Genomic DNA, 16,103 nt, shown 5'->3' with positions numbered 1-16,103 from the left:
CTTGTTGCTCTGCCTGATTACACAGCTGTTGTTTTCCACCCAGGAGATGGCTGTACTTAGCAGCTGGTGAAGCGATACCTGCACACTTATTCAGGACCTAGTTTAAGATCCTTCTGTATTAGCCATGTCATCACAAGATTTTCCTGAATATTTTTTGCTAAAATGTAAGAATCTGAGCTAGGTGAGGCTTCCATTTTTGTTATCTAAACTCCATGCTTGGAGAGAGACAGCCCACACCAACCCAAACACCTCAGCTGGCACTGGCTGCCAACATAGGAAATAAAGTGAAAAGAAAACCATGCTGTGAGCAAGCTTTTGGAATAAACAGTGTGAAGGGAAGAAGGCAAAACTGCAGTTCAGCCTGCACAGCAGCCAGGCCGGGCAGGTTGTGACAGTCACCTCCAACCCGCTTCTCCATTTGAGACCTCGCTTATTTCACACGGCTCTGCTTCACGCTGACGGCCTCAAAAGCAAAACAAGAAGAGAAACGAAATCAAGTAAAATCACAGACCTAGAAGAGGGCTGACCTAAAAATCAGCTCCTTCTTTCCTCCTCAGCCATCACCCCAAAGGGCTTTGACCTCCTCGTGCGGGAACAACGTGAGAAAGAGGTGAAACTCAAAACGCACAGGAAAGCATCACTAAAAATCCTCAGAGGAAGCAACATGGGCGCCAACTGCCCGCGGGCAGGGAGCTCAGCGAGCTGTGAGAGACGAGAGGCCAGGGATGCACGAAAGCGGCCCTACGAACACGGAGGCGCATCGGCGGCTCCCCTCGCGCACCTCCAGTCCGGCAGCAGGCGGCCTTTTAGGACCGCTCCCCTCTCGCCTCCCCGCTCCTCTCAGCGGGCCGCAGCGCGCATGCGCGGGGCGGTGTCTCCGGAGGGCTCCCACCGCCCGGCGCCGCCGCCATTTTGGTGCTCGGCTCTGAGAGGGTAGGGAACCCGTAGAAGAAAGCGGGAGCCCGGTACTTCGCCCCTCCCGTTTCCCACTCATCCGGCGCCGAGGCACCGTAGCGGGATATCCTCGCCACCTTTTCAGACCGCCCGTCCTCGCAGTCCGCCTGGGCCTGAGATAGGCGGGAAGGATGCCGCCCCGCACGCCGCGCCGCTGAGCACGTCGGGGCCCTGAGCGCCGCGCCCGGCCGGCCCCGCCCGGCGATCCTCGGGCCTCCGCCTCGGCGGCACGGGGCTTCCTCCTCCGCATCCCCCGTCCCTTTGCCGCCCGTCCGCCGGGCTGGGCGCTTCCTCCTCGTCCCCAGCCCCGCCGTCTGCCCGTCCGGGCCTTCCCCTCCCCTGCTCTCCTCTTCCCGCGGGGCCTCCGGGCTCTTGGCCTTCTTCCTCCCCTCCCTCGCCCTTTCCCGTTCGGAGCCATGTCCTCCGCCGCCCGGTTCGATTCGTCGGACCGCTCCAGCTGGTACGTGGGTCCGGTGTCGCGGGCGGAGGCGCAGACTCGGCTGCAGGGGCAGCGGCACGGCATGTTCCTGGTGCGGGATTCGTCCACCTGCCCGGGGGATTACGTGCTGTCGGTATCCGAGAACTCCCGGGTGTCCCACTACATCATTAACTCCTTGCCTAACCGCCGCTTTAAGATCGGCGATCAGGAGTTCGAGCACCTGCCCGCCCTGCTGGAGTTCTACAAGATCCACTACCTGGATACCACCACCCTCATCGAGCCCGCGCCCAGGTGAGTACTGCAGCTCCGGGATCTGTGTGGGGTTCCTCTGCTTTGAAACTCTCGGACAGGGCTGTCGGTGATGGCTGTGGGTTGCTCGTTATGGTTATCATCAGTATAGCGAGTAGGGCCCGTCCTTGTGATGAATATAGGCAGATGCGGAGGCTCTGGGAACATCCCTGCCACCCACTGTAATTGTCTTGCAGGAGGGTGTGGTCTTGCTTTGTATCAGCCTTCTGGTATTGTCCCCTTGCTGGGACGGCTGAGAGAAGCTGGCTCAGAAGTTTTCCCCTCCCTGGTTGAAGTATGGCCTCAGAACTCAGTTGCTCTGGCCTCGCATCCTCGATGATTCCAACAGGTCGTGTCTTTGTGATTCCTGCTTCGTAGTGCCGATTGAATTCTCATGCATTCTAAGACATTGTTTCCCAGACGTTCCCCCAGGAGAGGGTAAAAGCATTTATCTCTGTTTGGTTATGGCACTCTTTGTCTCTGCATATGCATACACTGAGAAATGCTCTTTTAGGAGGATGGGAAAATGTGACTTGGCTGTGAGCTCATTCTTTGTCCTGCACCCAACACAGGGCATACCTGCAGGCTGCATCACTTACCAGTAACCAGCTTATCAGTAACTCTGGAACATATTTCATCCTTTGGGCTTCCTAGATAAAATAAGGAGGAAAGCTATTAAAATAGTGACACAGTTTAAAAAAAAAAAAAAATAGTTTAAATTCTAAATTCTGCAGCTGAAGGGATTTCTTCCTGGTTAACAAGTTATTGGTGGGGGGAGGGGGGATAACTTTTGAGTTTTAGAATCACAGTTTAACATTACTGTAGTCCAGTTCTTAATCACAATCAGTAAGTTGTCAAAAGTTGACGATAGCATCAAATTGAAAAAGGCAAGTGGTCAGCAAGCTCTGCAGAGCTGTCAGGTGGTGGGAGGAGCGTGACAAAGCTCTGCCCTCAAGAGCTAAAGCTGTTGAGAAACCTTCTGGTAGTGGTTGTGCTGTGGCTAAAGAAATGGGTAGGTGAAAAATTCCCTCATCTTTCACAGGTGCTGAAACATTTAACTGGAGCTGCACAGGGTTATGTGTGTGTTTAAACTTACGGACAGTTTGGAGGAAAAAAGTCTATACTGCAGTGATGTTGTTGCTCATCTCTGTTCTTGTTAACCTGGGTACTGTCAAACCTTTCTGAAAACAAACAACCTCATTCTTAATCATGGACAGCAATGACTTGGCTTTCACAACTTAGTTGATTCCACTTGTTCTCTGGGTATTTGTGTCATACTTTTCATGAAACATTTCCTGAACATCTTAGTACCACCTTATTTTCAAGGCTTTCATTGCAGACAGATTTTGGTGGTGCTCTCAGCACACAGAGACAGATGGCATACTGTGACCTGACGTGCTTTTTTATAAAGCTACAAAAGGGGGAAGTGGTTATCCACAGTATAATTCTTGTTCTGAAGTTTTAGAAAAAAATCACTGACATGGTTGATGGTTTGGACTTTGTTTATAAAAGAAACTTCATGATGCAAGAGGGAGAATGAGAGGTAGCACTTCCAGATTTACTTTCTTTAAATCAATGGACTACGTTTAGAATAGGGGTAGACAGGAGTTTCTGCCAGAACTGTTACTGCTAGTCCTCATTTCTCTTTAAAATTTGGCCTTTTCAGTGGAACATCTCAGGTGCTTTTGCAGACTCTCAGTTCTTCTGACTTCATGATGTGCATATATATATATATATATATATATAGTAGAAAGCAGTGTTTGTGGTATGTTCCTTCCAGCAGATGTTAGTATTTCATCCTGTTTTTTATGAAGAATGTCCCTTGATGCTATTAGGTATTTAGATGTTCAGGGAATATGAGTACTCTTAAATAGAGTTGAAGTTATGACAGTAAGATCAGGGAGCTTAATTCCGTGTTACTTTCCAGAATGGAAGGGAAATGTGTTGTCTCCTAAGACCATAAGATGTGTCTCTGTCCCTAAACAAAGGGGTTCTTGGTATTAATACGGCTGTCCCTCAAATCCTGCATATAAACAGTAGCAGTCTGGTACAAGGATGCTCTACTGCCTACAGAAGCAGAAAGACTGAAGAGTTTATCATATTCTTCCTTTTACTATTGCTTCCATTTTCCCACTGTGCTCCCTTAGGTCTGCCATTCAGGGTTACTGGATTCTTGACAGAAGTGGATGCTGAGGTTAAAGATGGAAATGTGATGAACTGGAGAGGATTATTTAGCTCTCCAAAAGCTCCTCCCCAGTCAAGCAAAACTTTTTCACTTATTCTTAATATATCACAACTTCTCATAACTTAAGCCACGGAGATATTTATTCTACCCTAACACCTTCACAGTAATCCAAAAGAGAAAGTAAAGCAGTACTTAAGGTTTTGCCTTATACCTTTTTTTCTTTTTTACATCTATGATAGATTTTTATTGTATGTTGCTACATAGGTGAACGTAGGTAGTTCTCCTTTACCTGGTGTTCCTTGTGTGCAGCTGGTGGCTAGTTTTGTTACTGGAAATGCAAAACAACAGCTGTTGATAATTGGAACTTTTTAAAACTTAGGTATCCAAGCCCACCAATGGGATCTGGATCTGCCCCCACTATGTCTACTGCCGAAGAAAACGTGGAATACGTTCGGACTCTCTATGACTTTCCTGGCAACGATGCTGAGGATCTGCCATTTAAAAAGGGCGAAATACTGGTAATTGTAGAGAAGCCAGAAGAACAGTGGTGGAGTGCCAGAAACAAGGATGGTCGGATTGGGATGATTCCTGTTCCTTATGTAGAAAAGCTAGTCAGATCTTCTATCGGGAAGCATGGCAACAGAAATTCCAACAGTTACGGTATTCCAGAACCTGCCCATGCTTATGCTCAGCCTCAGACCACGAGTCCCCTTCCCACAGTATCCAGTACACCTGGAGCAGTCATCAATCCTCTGCCATCCACGCAGAATGGACCAGTCTATGCCAAAGCTATCCAAAAGAGAGTACCCTGCGCTTATGACAAGACTGCACTGGCATTAGAGGTGAGTCTTCTCCTTTGTCTTACAGTTCTCCAATGGTTTTGAAAAATAAACTGAATATTGTTAGTGACAGAGCAGGTGTGGATGACTTTATGTGGAGCCTGTTTATCTATGCCAAAGGACTGAAAAGTTCTATTATGTTCTGAAGAAAGATGTACAAAAATTGCTTCATCCATACCACTTCCTTTGAGAAAAGTGACTAAGTTACTTCAGAACCTAGGCTTAATGCACTGTTGTCTTACCTATGGAACAGTGAAATATGTTATAAGGGCAGTAGAATATATACACCCTTCTGTGGAAGTGCTAGGAATGACTTTGCTTCTCTACTTAATCTTAGAGAAGGGATGTTTAATTGATCATTCCAGGCTGAGAACTGAAATAGAAAGGTAAGGATTGCTGATAAACAGTTATTTTTTCTGATTCTCAACTGTAGCTTTTTGGGTGTGTGGGATGGGGGGGCTCAAGGAGCAAATACAATCAAGGAGAAACAAGCAAGGGAAGCAACGACGTCTTAGCAAGTAGAGTAGGGGTTTAAAAAAATATTTTTGAACTTTTCCTGTTGTCTTTTCTCAGTTTGCAAATGAAGCTGCTACCAAAGCAGCTAAGATTCAAAAGGTTTTGTTTGTCACTTTTGGTTATTCACAAGTTTCCCAAAGTTGCCCTCTTACACAATCTCTACAGGTGATTATTGGCAGAGGGTTAAAAATTAAACGTATCACTGTTTTCCTTGAGTCTTAGAAAAGCTAGCAGCCTGTCATTTGTGAACAGTGTGTGAAAATTAGCATAGAAAGAAAAGTAAATTCTCTGCCAACTGCACCGTACAGAAGATTCCTGCCAAAACTATTCATGCTTCTGAAGACAGTAAGGCAAGCAGTTGATTTTATGTTATCAGTGTGTCATAAAACAACTTGAGGGAACCTGCTTTGCTGCAAGGTAGCAGAACTTCTTGGGAGGATGGCTCTCACTAATGAATTTTCTCTTATTTGCTATTTAGTGACCTAGTTAATCCTGTCATTTAACTGCCCTGATATACTGCTAGGATTCATTTCTGTCCAACATGCAGGTTTGAACTGTGATTATAGCTTTTCTATCCATGCACAGAGAAAGAGAGCAACCTCATTTTTATAGCAACATTTTTTGTCACGTGTACCATTTCTAAGGAAAGCTCCAAATTCTTGGCACGATCCTCCTTTTGTTTGCTTAACACCTTTTGCTGGTTCAACCTTCTCAGGGCTCTGCACATTCCTTAATCCAAACTACTGGAGGTCACAGTTAAACACTGTTGAAAATGATAGGGTTCACTTAGACTAGAAGTTTTGTAAGAGCACAGTCAGTCACTAGCATGAGAGAAAGAACAGCTTATGGAAACGTTTGGGGGAAGAAAGTTAGCAGTGTTCTTTAAAGATAACAGTATATTGCAGTATTCAGCCTCAGTCACAGTTCAGGTTGTGTGGATAAGAACACCTTGGTACAGTTATACTCATTTTGTAATCTCATCTAAACTGATACAACAGTCTGGAAGCAGAATATCTGCTTGCTGGCTTTAGCTTTCTGTGGTCAGCACACAGTGCTTGAAAGAAGCAGAATACCATCTGGAGTAAATAAAGCTGTTGCATAGTAATCTGCTCAACTTCCTTTTAAGTGGAGAGATGTCCCATTTTCAAGCTGAACCCTGGGAAATGACAAGCTCTCTGCTTTCAAGTCTGATTGTTCTGTTGTATGCAGTTGTTTACATAAGCTGTCAAAATGTAAGACAAGATAAAGAGCCATAGCCTTTACAGAGAAAAAACTTGTTTGGTAAGGTGATTTTTTATTTTTTTTTTTTTTAAAGTTTCTCCCATGAAAAGATACAATTTATAAAGAGAACATTCTATTGAAAATCCTTGCTAAGATGTTTGGTAGGATTAACTTTGAAATAGTTTATAAAATGGGAAAGTTTAATGGCAAGCAAGTTTAAGGGTAATTGCCATGTCCTTTTTTTCCCCTATAAGGATACTCATTAGGAAGCATGGCATTTATTTCTAAGACTGACATGTCACTGTGGTCAGTTCAGTTAACTACACTGGCAGCACAAATTTAGCATTTTTAATAAAATCATTGAAGTTTGCAGTTTCTCACTGTGACCCTACTGAGTTCTATCACTGACATGTAGTATTTCCAAAGATACTGCACACACACAAAAAAACCCTCACAATAAAAGCAGCAGCCAAGATCTGTTTCTCTAGTTGTGTGCTTTCGCCAAGAGGCAATTTCCTTCCTTTCTGCTGCTCCAGAGGAAGGAATATGAAGGACAGGGATGCAGTGTCCTGTATTTGTTGGAACCAGAACTCTGTATTACAGGGTTACATACTGCTCTTCTTCAACCTCGGTTTTCCTTGAGAAAACTGGGAGGGCAGCCCTGTGCTCAGAGGTTACACAAGATAATGCTTTGAGGAGGTGATGGGTTTTGTAAGAGCAGAGACTGCTGGCACTGCTCCTGTGGTACAGGGCAGCAAAGCCTGCCTTCAGGTTTCTCAGCATTAACAATCTGTAGTTGTACAGCCAGGCTGATCACAGTAATACACTGCTGAAGCCTTGTTTTAAGGCAGTACATGATGTGCAGGTTTAAGTGCCCAGCAGCCTAAGACCTGCTGCATTTTACCTTAAAGCAGCAGCTTATCTGCAGGGAATTGAGTACTCTGCTTGGATCTATGCAACAAAGTTCTTCATGTCTAGCAAAGTCAGCAGACAGACCAGTGATACATAATTCCTTTAAAAACTAGCAGTCTGGTTTTTTTTCCCCCTTATAAAACAGAGTGGAATAACTTAAGGAGCCAGAAAACAGGAGAGCAGCAGCTGCTGCCACTCTTTGGTCTATCAGGGGACAAAACAGCAGTTCCTACCTTTATTCTCAGTGCCTGTGAGGTATTTGTCACACACCATTCTGAGGGCAGTAGCAGTCCTGGAGCTCATATCCAGATTTGGAATATGGTATCTTAAGGTTATTTTTGACATATATACACAAAGTTTAATTATATTTTTTTGGTAGCAGTTCTTATAAGTACCTTTTTTCCTCCACACCTATGCCAGCACTGTGTAGCATTAAGCAGCTGTATCTGCACATCCTGTATCAAACATACAGATGTATTAATTTGCTAGTACAGAGTTAAAGTTTCACTGAAATATATTGGTGAAATGAATACCTGTTCACCACACTTGCATAACTGACACCATATTTGTCCTAAGCTCGTTGCAATTAGGTTACAGGTAACTTTTTTTCCCTCTTTATTTTAAAGTTGAGACAAGTAGGGCAAAATGTGCTAGTAGTAGGACTTAATTAGGAAATTAGGTTGCTGCTATCACTTGACAACAAGCATAGTGCTTTTCTTAGCTAAGGAAATTTTGTCTTGCTATGTTAAATATTAAAATGCACCCAAGCACAAGGATGACAGTTTTGCTTAAACTGTACAAGCACGGGTCCTGCATTTTAAAAGTTGATTTTGGAGCATTAGTTCTGATAGCTATTAATGGAAAATGACACTGTGGAAGGATTTCTGTGTCTGTGCTGATATGTACTAACTTCCCAGTATGCTACATATGAAAATAAGGCTAACAATTACATTGGAGATTATATGCATTCTTAATCTTTTGACCTCCTTTAGCAGTCAGAGTTTGTTCCCATCGTGACTGCATTCAGTGCCTTACAGTTCAGTGCATCTTCACACTCAGAACTGTTTGCAGAGCTTATTTTCAATTGAAACTGAAAGCAATAGAGATAACCTAGACAAGTTCCTGTGTAAAGCTGTGACTTAGCATGGCTCAGGAGCACTCATCTATTGAAGCTTTGTGGCCTCCAAATTCCATGCAATCACAACATGCTTAGCAGGAGACAGGCTATCATAATTTAATGGAAAACTGTGCTTTCTTGTACTACTACAATCTCACCTCTGCACTTCAAGTATAGGTATGACAATTGCCAAACTACATCACTCTGTTCCTAGATGAGGCTAGATTAATTGTATCTATAGGCCATCAGCATTCTGTGCTGCCCTTTGACCTGTCCTAACATCTCCAGAATGATCTTTCTTCAGGTCTGAATGACTGCATGCTCTGGTGTGGGCAATTCTTCTGGCTCAGAGCATGAAAATTAGGGTAACAGAGGTGTGCTATCAGCCCTTTGGTTTCTTCAGTCTTCCAGTATCTAGAAGTTCGGAGTCTCATTTTGTCCTGCTTGTAGTTCAACCAAACTCTGCCTCCTTTGTTTAGCTTTATATCTTTTGGGGGCAGTGTGATAGAGTAATTTCATTGTTGGAATATCTATAGAACATGCTAAATTATCTGAGTACGTGACTCAAATGGCATGCAGGAAACCTTTTCGGTGTATGAATCAGCTTCAAACGGAGACAGGTATGGAAGAGTTTAGAGTGAATGAAGTAAGCTTTCTGACTGGCATGTTCCACAACTTGCATTTCCCCAGGGCTTTGAATTCATGCTGTAACAGGGACATAATGAAAGGATGCTATCTAAAATGCATTTTGATTTTTATCGTTTGGGTGGAACCAGATGGCTGCATTTCAGAAGTATTACTCACGTCAGCAGTTGATGCTTCCATGAAGTGATGCTGGCATGCTTTACAAGTGAATTACTTATCTGAGGGATGCTGACACTAAGGAAGTGTTATCCTCATTTACAGATAAGTGCCCATGAGCTGTCCAGAATTGCACAGGAAGTTTGTGGCAGCAGTGAGAATAGAACCAGATCTCCTGACTGTCCTGTTCCTAATCATAAGGCAACCCTTCCAACTGGTCTGAAACATTCTCTAAAAACAACAGCATGTTAAGTAACTTTCATGGGAGATCCCACCTCAGCTGACCCTACTGTAGAGGCTTTAAAGAGAATTTACCAAATACTGTGCTTAGTGAGTGGCTGGGGAGAAGAAAATGCATAGAGGGACTCCTTGACGGGATTCTTTCAGGTGTTGCTAATCCAGAGGTCATTAACACAGATGCAACAATTTGCTCATGACATCAAGGTTCCTTCCCCAGAATCTTGTTTCAGCACGCCATTTCATTCAGTCTTTAAGGCAGCTGCCTTTTGTTGAAAGCAGAGGACATCCCGCAGTCCTTGGTGTACAAGATGATATTTTTGAGAAGCCTTTCTCAGCTACCATTCTTTAACAGCTGCTACAGATCTAACAACTCCCCCTGCCCAGCAGTCTAAAGAACTTCTTGGATTGTTAATCTACATGGCAGTTTATTGGAAGATAATACGCTTGCTGTATCTTTAATTTTTGCTCACCTGAAGTCAGACTCCTAAGCCCATCCATGCTGTAGAAATTAGTCAAATTGAAGGATATTTTTCTAGGCCTTCTGCACAAACTTTGGGTGGAACTCTGCAGCACGTGACCAGAATTAAATCTGACTCAGAACATGAGTCTGTGTGTTTCTTTGGGCCTGTGTACTACTGTTTGTTTTTTTTTTTTCCATTAATAAGATTAAAATGCTTCCAAGTGAATTGTTTCTATGGAGTGGTGCAAATAACAGTTTCCTGTTGGGTTTTGACTGTTGCAGTGAGGCTTTCTGAATTTGAGTCTGAATCCTGGAACTCAAATCTGTCCTTAAAAGTTACTGAAATCTAGCAGAGTAACATCGAGTTATTTATAGATGTTATCAGCCTTTTTCTAAAGAGGCTTCTACTAGGTTCCTGTTTAAGTCATCTTGTTACTATATAAAGCTTTCTCTAGACTTTCCATTTAATGAGAAGTCAGACAAATTGTGCACACCATCAAAGCAAGCTGCAGCATTCCAGGAAGAGATGGAGACCAGCCACACTGATGCTACAGGAGCATGTTAACTATCAGGCAGTGCATAACTACTTCTAGGATACACAGGCTTCATCTTTGAGTTTATGAGCAGCACACATGAAGATGACAACTGAAGAAAGTCTCACAGTTATCACAGAAACATATAGGAGTTCAGAGGGGATTTTCCTATCTGGAAAGTACAAGATGAAGAGTGTTCCATGTGGGACATCTGGAACATCTGGGTGGGAAGTGGAAAAAAACTACAAGTAGTGGTAAAAGCAGAGCAAGAGACTGGGGGCAAACGTATTAATTAATGTCTAACTCCATTCTAATGCACAACATCAAGCTCACATTTCTGAGAAATTTTCAGAGCTACACAACACTGAGGGCCAGAGTTCACTGTAACATCTTAAATCTCATTTAAGGGTTCAGAATGCTTCTAAGCAGTCTTCAGATAACACCTATTGCAGTAATGGGAGCTGCTTTCAGTAGGCCTAGGAATGTTTCCTAAAGTCAGCTTTTTTCTTTGATGGAAGATGCACACATCTTAACTGAGAAGTTTAAATTCAAAGTCCTTTGCCAAGGTCCTGAAACCACCCGTGTCCGTTCTACCTGCACTGTTACTTAGATAATGCATACAAACTGTTACGCATACTATATCAGTAATAAAAGGTAGTTTTTTCCCCTCAGAAAGATCACAGCTTGTTACCTCTGGAGCTTACTGAAGTTGCTGCTGATCTGAAACCCAGCTGTGTAGTTCTTGGATCTCCTTTGGGGAAGAACCTTCCGAGGTGCTTGCTGGTGGTCACAGCACAGCTCTATCTTTTGTGCCCTTAGCTATTAGCTGCTAATGTCATTTGTCTAATATTTACTATAGTTACCACATAGATGCAGTTCAGTAAACAGGAAGGGAGGTGTACTTAGAGGGCTGCTGCAACAAGCCACGTGCTCAGCTCTTCTGAAGCAGCTCAGGGAGAAATGACTGTAGGTAGTCCTCAGCACTGCCTGCTGTGGCACACGTTTGGCTTTGTGAATTATCCTGATTCAAATTAAACTCAGCACTGAACAGAGTAATTTGCCACTTGGGCTGACGGCTCTTTTTGCTTGATCATAGCTTAGCTCTGCTCATCTTTGGCCAAATAGGAAGAGACACAGTTGTGATAGGAAAGGCTCGACAAGTCATTGTTCCTGTTTCAAATTCTGACAGGAAGTGAAGGTGAAAGCAGCAAACCAAGCTAGAATTTGTGCATCCCATACTTGGAAACAACTGTTTGAGAATGCTTTTGTCTGCTTTGGAAGCATGCAGGATTTTAGAGAACTACACCAATTTCTTAGACTGCGACAGCCAGAACTGGAACTCGAGTCTGTTTGCTACAGGAATCTCTTGGAAAAAGAATCTTCCTTTGAAGTAAACCTGCTAATGCTAAAAACATGTACTGTGCTCTTTAGAATGCCTCTTGCATCTCATTACTTGTGGTAGCTTTAGTGATGTCAGCCTGTCTAAGCTAAATATACTGTAGCATGAAGTAAGCTTTTCTACAGGAAAAGGTGTGGTTCAGCAATTTATTGCAACATGTAAATATAGTTAAGTTTTCCCAACAAGGGTGCAGATTTCCAGCAACAAAATGTTTGTTTCAGTTAAATAAAAATAACTGCTTTCCCTTTAAAGCTTATGCAAAGCTATTATATTTATAATTCTGAAGCTGTATTTATTGTTCTTGTTTACTTGATTTGTATCAAAGGTGAGATTTTCATGTGTGCTAACGGATTTTTTTTTAATGATGCAGGTTGGAGATATTGTGAAGGTTACAAGGATGAACATAAACGGTCAGTGGGAAGGAGAGGTCAACGGGCGAAAAGGGCTCTTCCCATTCACACATGTCAAAATATTTGACCCTCAAAACCCAGATGAGAACGAATGATTCCCTTGATCCGATTTACACTGCTGCTTCCCTTTCCTGGCTCTCATTAGTGTTGTTTGAGGTGGGATGATGGCTAAATGGCACATTGCTAGCATTGCCCATTTTTCCAGCTTGCTGCAGTTTGACAGTTCTTTTAATACACATTTGGAATACATACAACTGAAGTCACTGCCTGACCTTCATACCATAGATACATCAACCAGAATTTGGTTTCACTTTTAAAACTGTATTGGGCCTTATGCTGGAGAAGACTGAAGCATATAGCAGGCAAGCATGGGAAGAAAACCCTTCTTGAGACTTCCATGGACTTGTTCTGGCCTGCTCAATAGGAAGAGCCCTAATCTTAGAGCAAACACGCAACTCATCTGTTACTGTCCAACAAAAAGCAACAACAAAAATGCAATTTTAGGACTGAAGAAGACTTAGTTTTAAGAGAACCTGCCCTAAGGTAGTACACTTACAACGACGGTCTCTTTAAAGGACATTAATTGAAGCTTATGTATTCTAAGCAGTTGCATTAGAAGCTGCTCATTTCTGTTAACTCTTAAGCTTGTTGTTGACCTTCCTGAACGTGTGTGTTAAATACAAATAACCATTGATTGAGCTGCATTGAAGCTGAGGCATTTATTTATAAGGAAACTTAGGAGGGGTTCACACTCGTAACCCATTTTTTACATACTTAAAGTATTTCTGTTGATTTTGCAAGCACTAACTGTAGTAAGTGAGCTTTAAAGGGAAACACTCTGGCCTGGTCTACACAGAGCCCTTGTGCAGTGTTGGAAGTAGAGCTTTACTAACATAGTAGTGCTTGTCACCAAGCTGTTACTTGGTAGGGAGATGATCAGATTGCCACAGCATGAAGAAGTATAAAAGGAACAGGACAGAAGATGTTGATAAATACTGATAAAAGCCTATTATTTAAACATAAGCCTTTTGTACCCATTTCTCTGTAGGCTCACTTATCACTCCCAAGTTTCCTGGCTATACCCGCCCCAACTTGCTGAAGACTTTGAACACAGTACCTTTTTCTCCAGGGCATCTCCACATTGCTTGCTCCTCTTCCAGAAGTACTTTTTTTTTTTTCTTCTTCTTCTTTTTTCCCCTCATACCACAAATCTTTTCATGCTACAATCTTTACCTTTCCAAAAGAGTTGGCTCTGGCTTATATATGCCCCAGGCCCCTCCTACTCCCAGCATCCTCTAGAAAATGGTTAATTGGAGTCAGCTGCCAAGGTTTTCCCACCTTATAATTAATGTTCAGGCTGGAGGGGGTCACACAGGTGTCTGTTATCAGTACAGCTTTCTTTCCCCTTTTCTGTACACAAGCTGTACTGTTGTAATTGCACCTTTGGTAGGAACTGTATGGCTGTAGCTACGTGAATGTTATCAATGCCATGCAGGTCAAGTCCTTAGCCTGTTACAGGATGTGAAAGCTTAGGTACAGTAGTACCTTCTGCCTTCTTTAAATGTGTTTTCTAGGTGAACTGGAACATATTTTTTAAAATAATTTGAGGACCGATTTAACAGAATACAGCCTGGATAAAGAAAAACACCTGCTGCAGAAAACCAGGAATATCTGACAGGAAAACAGTAGTGCCCCAATGCATTCATTTTTCAGCATTTGAAGCTGTCTGTTGTAGCAAAAAGAGAAACTTCAGACACCTGCAAAACCTCACTGCTTCCTACAAGTGTCAATTTTATCGTTGTCTTCAGTTCCAATGCATTTTCTTGTTGATTGTGTCACTTGATCCTTGTAAAAGTACATTGTTCTCACTCAACTAAAAGTGCCATGAGATCCTTGAATGGAAGACACTGAAGAAGTGTAAGAATGGCAATTCCAACAAGAGATGTAAAATGCTGTTGTGTTTGGTTTTTTTTTTTAAAGAAACCCTCGGTTCATCTGTTAGTTATCTTTTGTAGTATTAATCAAGTGGCTGACAGTCTAGAAGTTCTTGTAGAGCATTTTACTACCAAATTAACTGTGAAGTAGAGTAGCATTGACTGAAGTGTTTGGTGCTGTAAGAGTAACTCTTGACAATAGGCATCGACAGGTTGTCTTGCAACAAAAACTATGCAGCTCTCTTAACTAAAGGAGGTCATGAATTTCTGTGCCCTGACTCCACCTGTACGTTTACTACATGGATTGTACTACTGAAAGTCACCTTGTGAACACAGCAACTGCACTAAGCTCAGTCTGCTGCAGAGAAACCTTACTTCAGACGTGCCCTGTTTCTGGGCAGCTCTTCAGACTGGTTGTGGAATTCCTCCTTTGCATGTCCGAGTCCGTAAATAAATACTGTGAGATTTGAGATCTTGAACGTAGCTTTTAACCTGTTGTTTTTTTCATGAAAATAAGCGTCCTGCCTCATCTCCTCATTGGATAAGGTGTACACCTTGAACACCCGCGTTGTTTTAGGTTGAATTATGTTCTGATAGTGCAGAAAGACAAAAGATTTTCTTTCAAAACTATGCAAAACTGGTGTGTAGTGGCATCTGATGGAGAGAAAAGAATTCTTAACTTTCTGTGAACCAGATTTTGGGCCCCAGATGAGCGGCATTTCTGTGTTACAGCGTCAGTTGGGTGATGTTAGGTGTGGCTGCAGTGTCGCACGCTGCCCAACCGACGCCGACTGGAACCTCGCTTCAAATCGTGTCTTTGCCATTTTGCTATAAGACAAATATTTTCATACAATGACCGCAGCTGATCCGTGTGTGTTTCTCTGGGAAGGACTGCCTGGCTTCTCAGTCGCTCGCTGCCGTGTGTGCCGTCTGTTGCTATACAAAGCCTCTTCCATTTGGGCTATAACCTATCGGTGTAAATTAATGCTCCTTGGGCTGTGAGGTGTCCATCCCACAAAGCACGGTGTGCAAGTGGTGCCACAATAGCTATCCGCCATGAAGGCTCGCTGCCTCCCCTTGTGCACGTGTGTGTGCAGACACTGAAGTTTCAATGAGAACTGTTTCAATCCGTGTCCATCACTGGAGAAGCGCTAATTTAATTCATGATTGTTTACAAATTGGAAAGCATCAACAAAAGGGAATATCCTGTTTGGGTTGGGGCTCCGAGGAGCCTGAGCATTATTGTTGTAAAGGGAAAAAACAGCATTCTTTGTGCCATTTCATGTGCCTGTAAAGTAATTTTTTTATATTATATTAACATCCTGGGAACGAGTGGGGCTGCCTTTGTTTTCTAGTCCAGTTTTCGAGCATTTTTCTCAATACCTGCATCTGAAAGCGAGACCTGCCTAAAAGACTGCCTTTGGGGACCAGTGAAAGCATCCTCCAGCTGTCCTCTGCTGTTGTGTTACATGAAAATGCATTTTTGGGACAAGGATACAATCACTGCAGTGGGAAAGGTGGCCTTGTATTTGAGACAGTCTTCACTGTGTAAACTTTAAAACACAATATGTAATTTAAAGACCATGATCTTCAGGCAATAATATTAAAGTGTAAGCTTTTAAAGTTTATTTTGGGGATCACGGCTTGTTTTATTTTTTTGTGCTACAAAATTAACAGTATTAAATGAATTATATTCTTAGAATATACGGAGTGTCTTTTCTTAAGATTAGTGCCTTTTTAATTTCTTACTCCACTCCACAGAGCTGGCCCCGACATCAAGCCACTGTCGTCGTGTTTGGTTTTTTTTCCCCGTGTCCTGCTTGTACAGTCTCAATAAAAGTTGCCTCAACTTCCA

The 16,103-nt window shown here is 42.8% G+C and overlaps 1 protein-coding gene across 1 annotated transcript; it reads left to right on the top strand.

The window, feature by feature from the left end:
• Positions 1-861: 861 nt before the first annotated feature.
• CRKL (CRK like proto-oncogene, adaptor protein) lies at positions 862-16,103 on the top strand. The gene is made up of 3 exons (XM_003211048.3): positions 862-1,684; positions 4,246-4,708; positions 12,275-16,103. Exons 1-3 carry the CDS (start codon positions 1,371-1,373, stop codon positions 12,407-12,409), a joined length of 912 nt encoding a protein of 303 aa, XP_003211096.1. The 5' UTR covers positions 862-1,370; the 3' UTR covers positions 12,410-16,103.

The sequence above is a fragment of the Meleagris gallopavo genome, chromosome 17 (assembly GCF_905368555.1).
Source record: "Meleagris gallopavo chromosome 17, MGAL_WU_HG_1.1, whole genome shotgun sequence".
NCBI lineage: Eukaryota > Metazoa > Chordata > Aves > Galliformes > Phasianidae > Meleagris > Meleagris gallopavo.
This window is presented reverse-complemented; position numbering and strand designations above follow the sequence as displayed.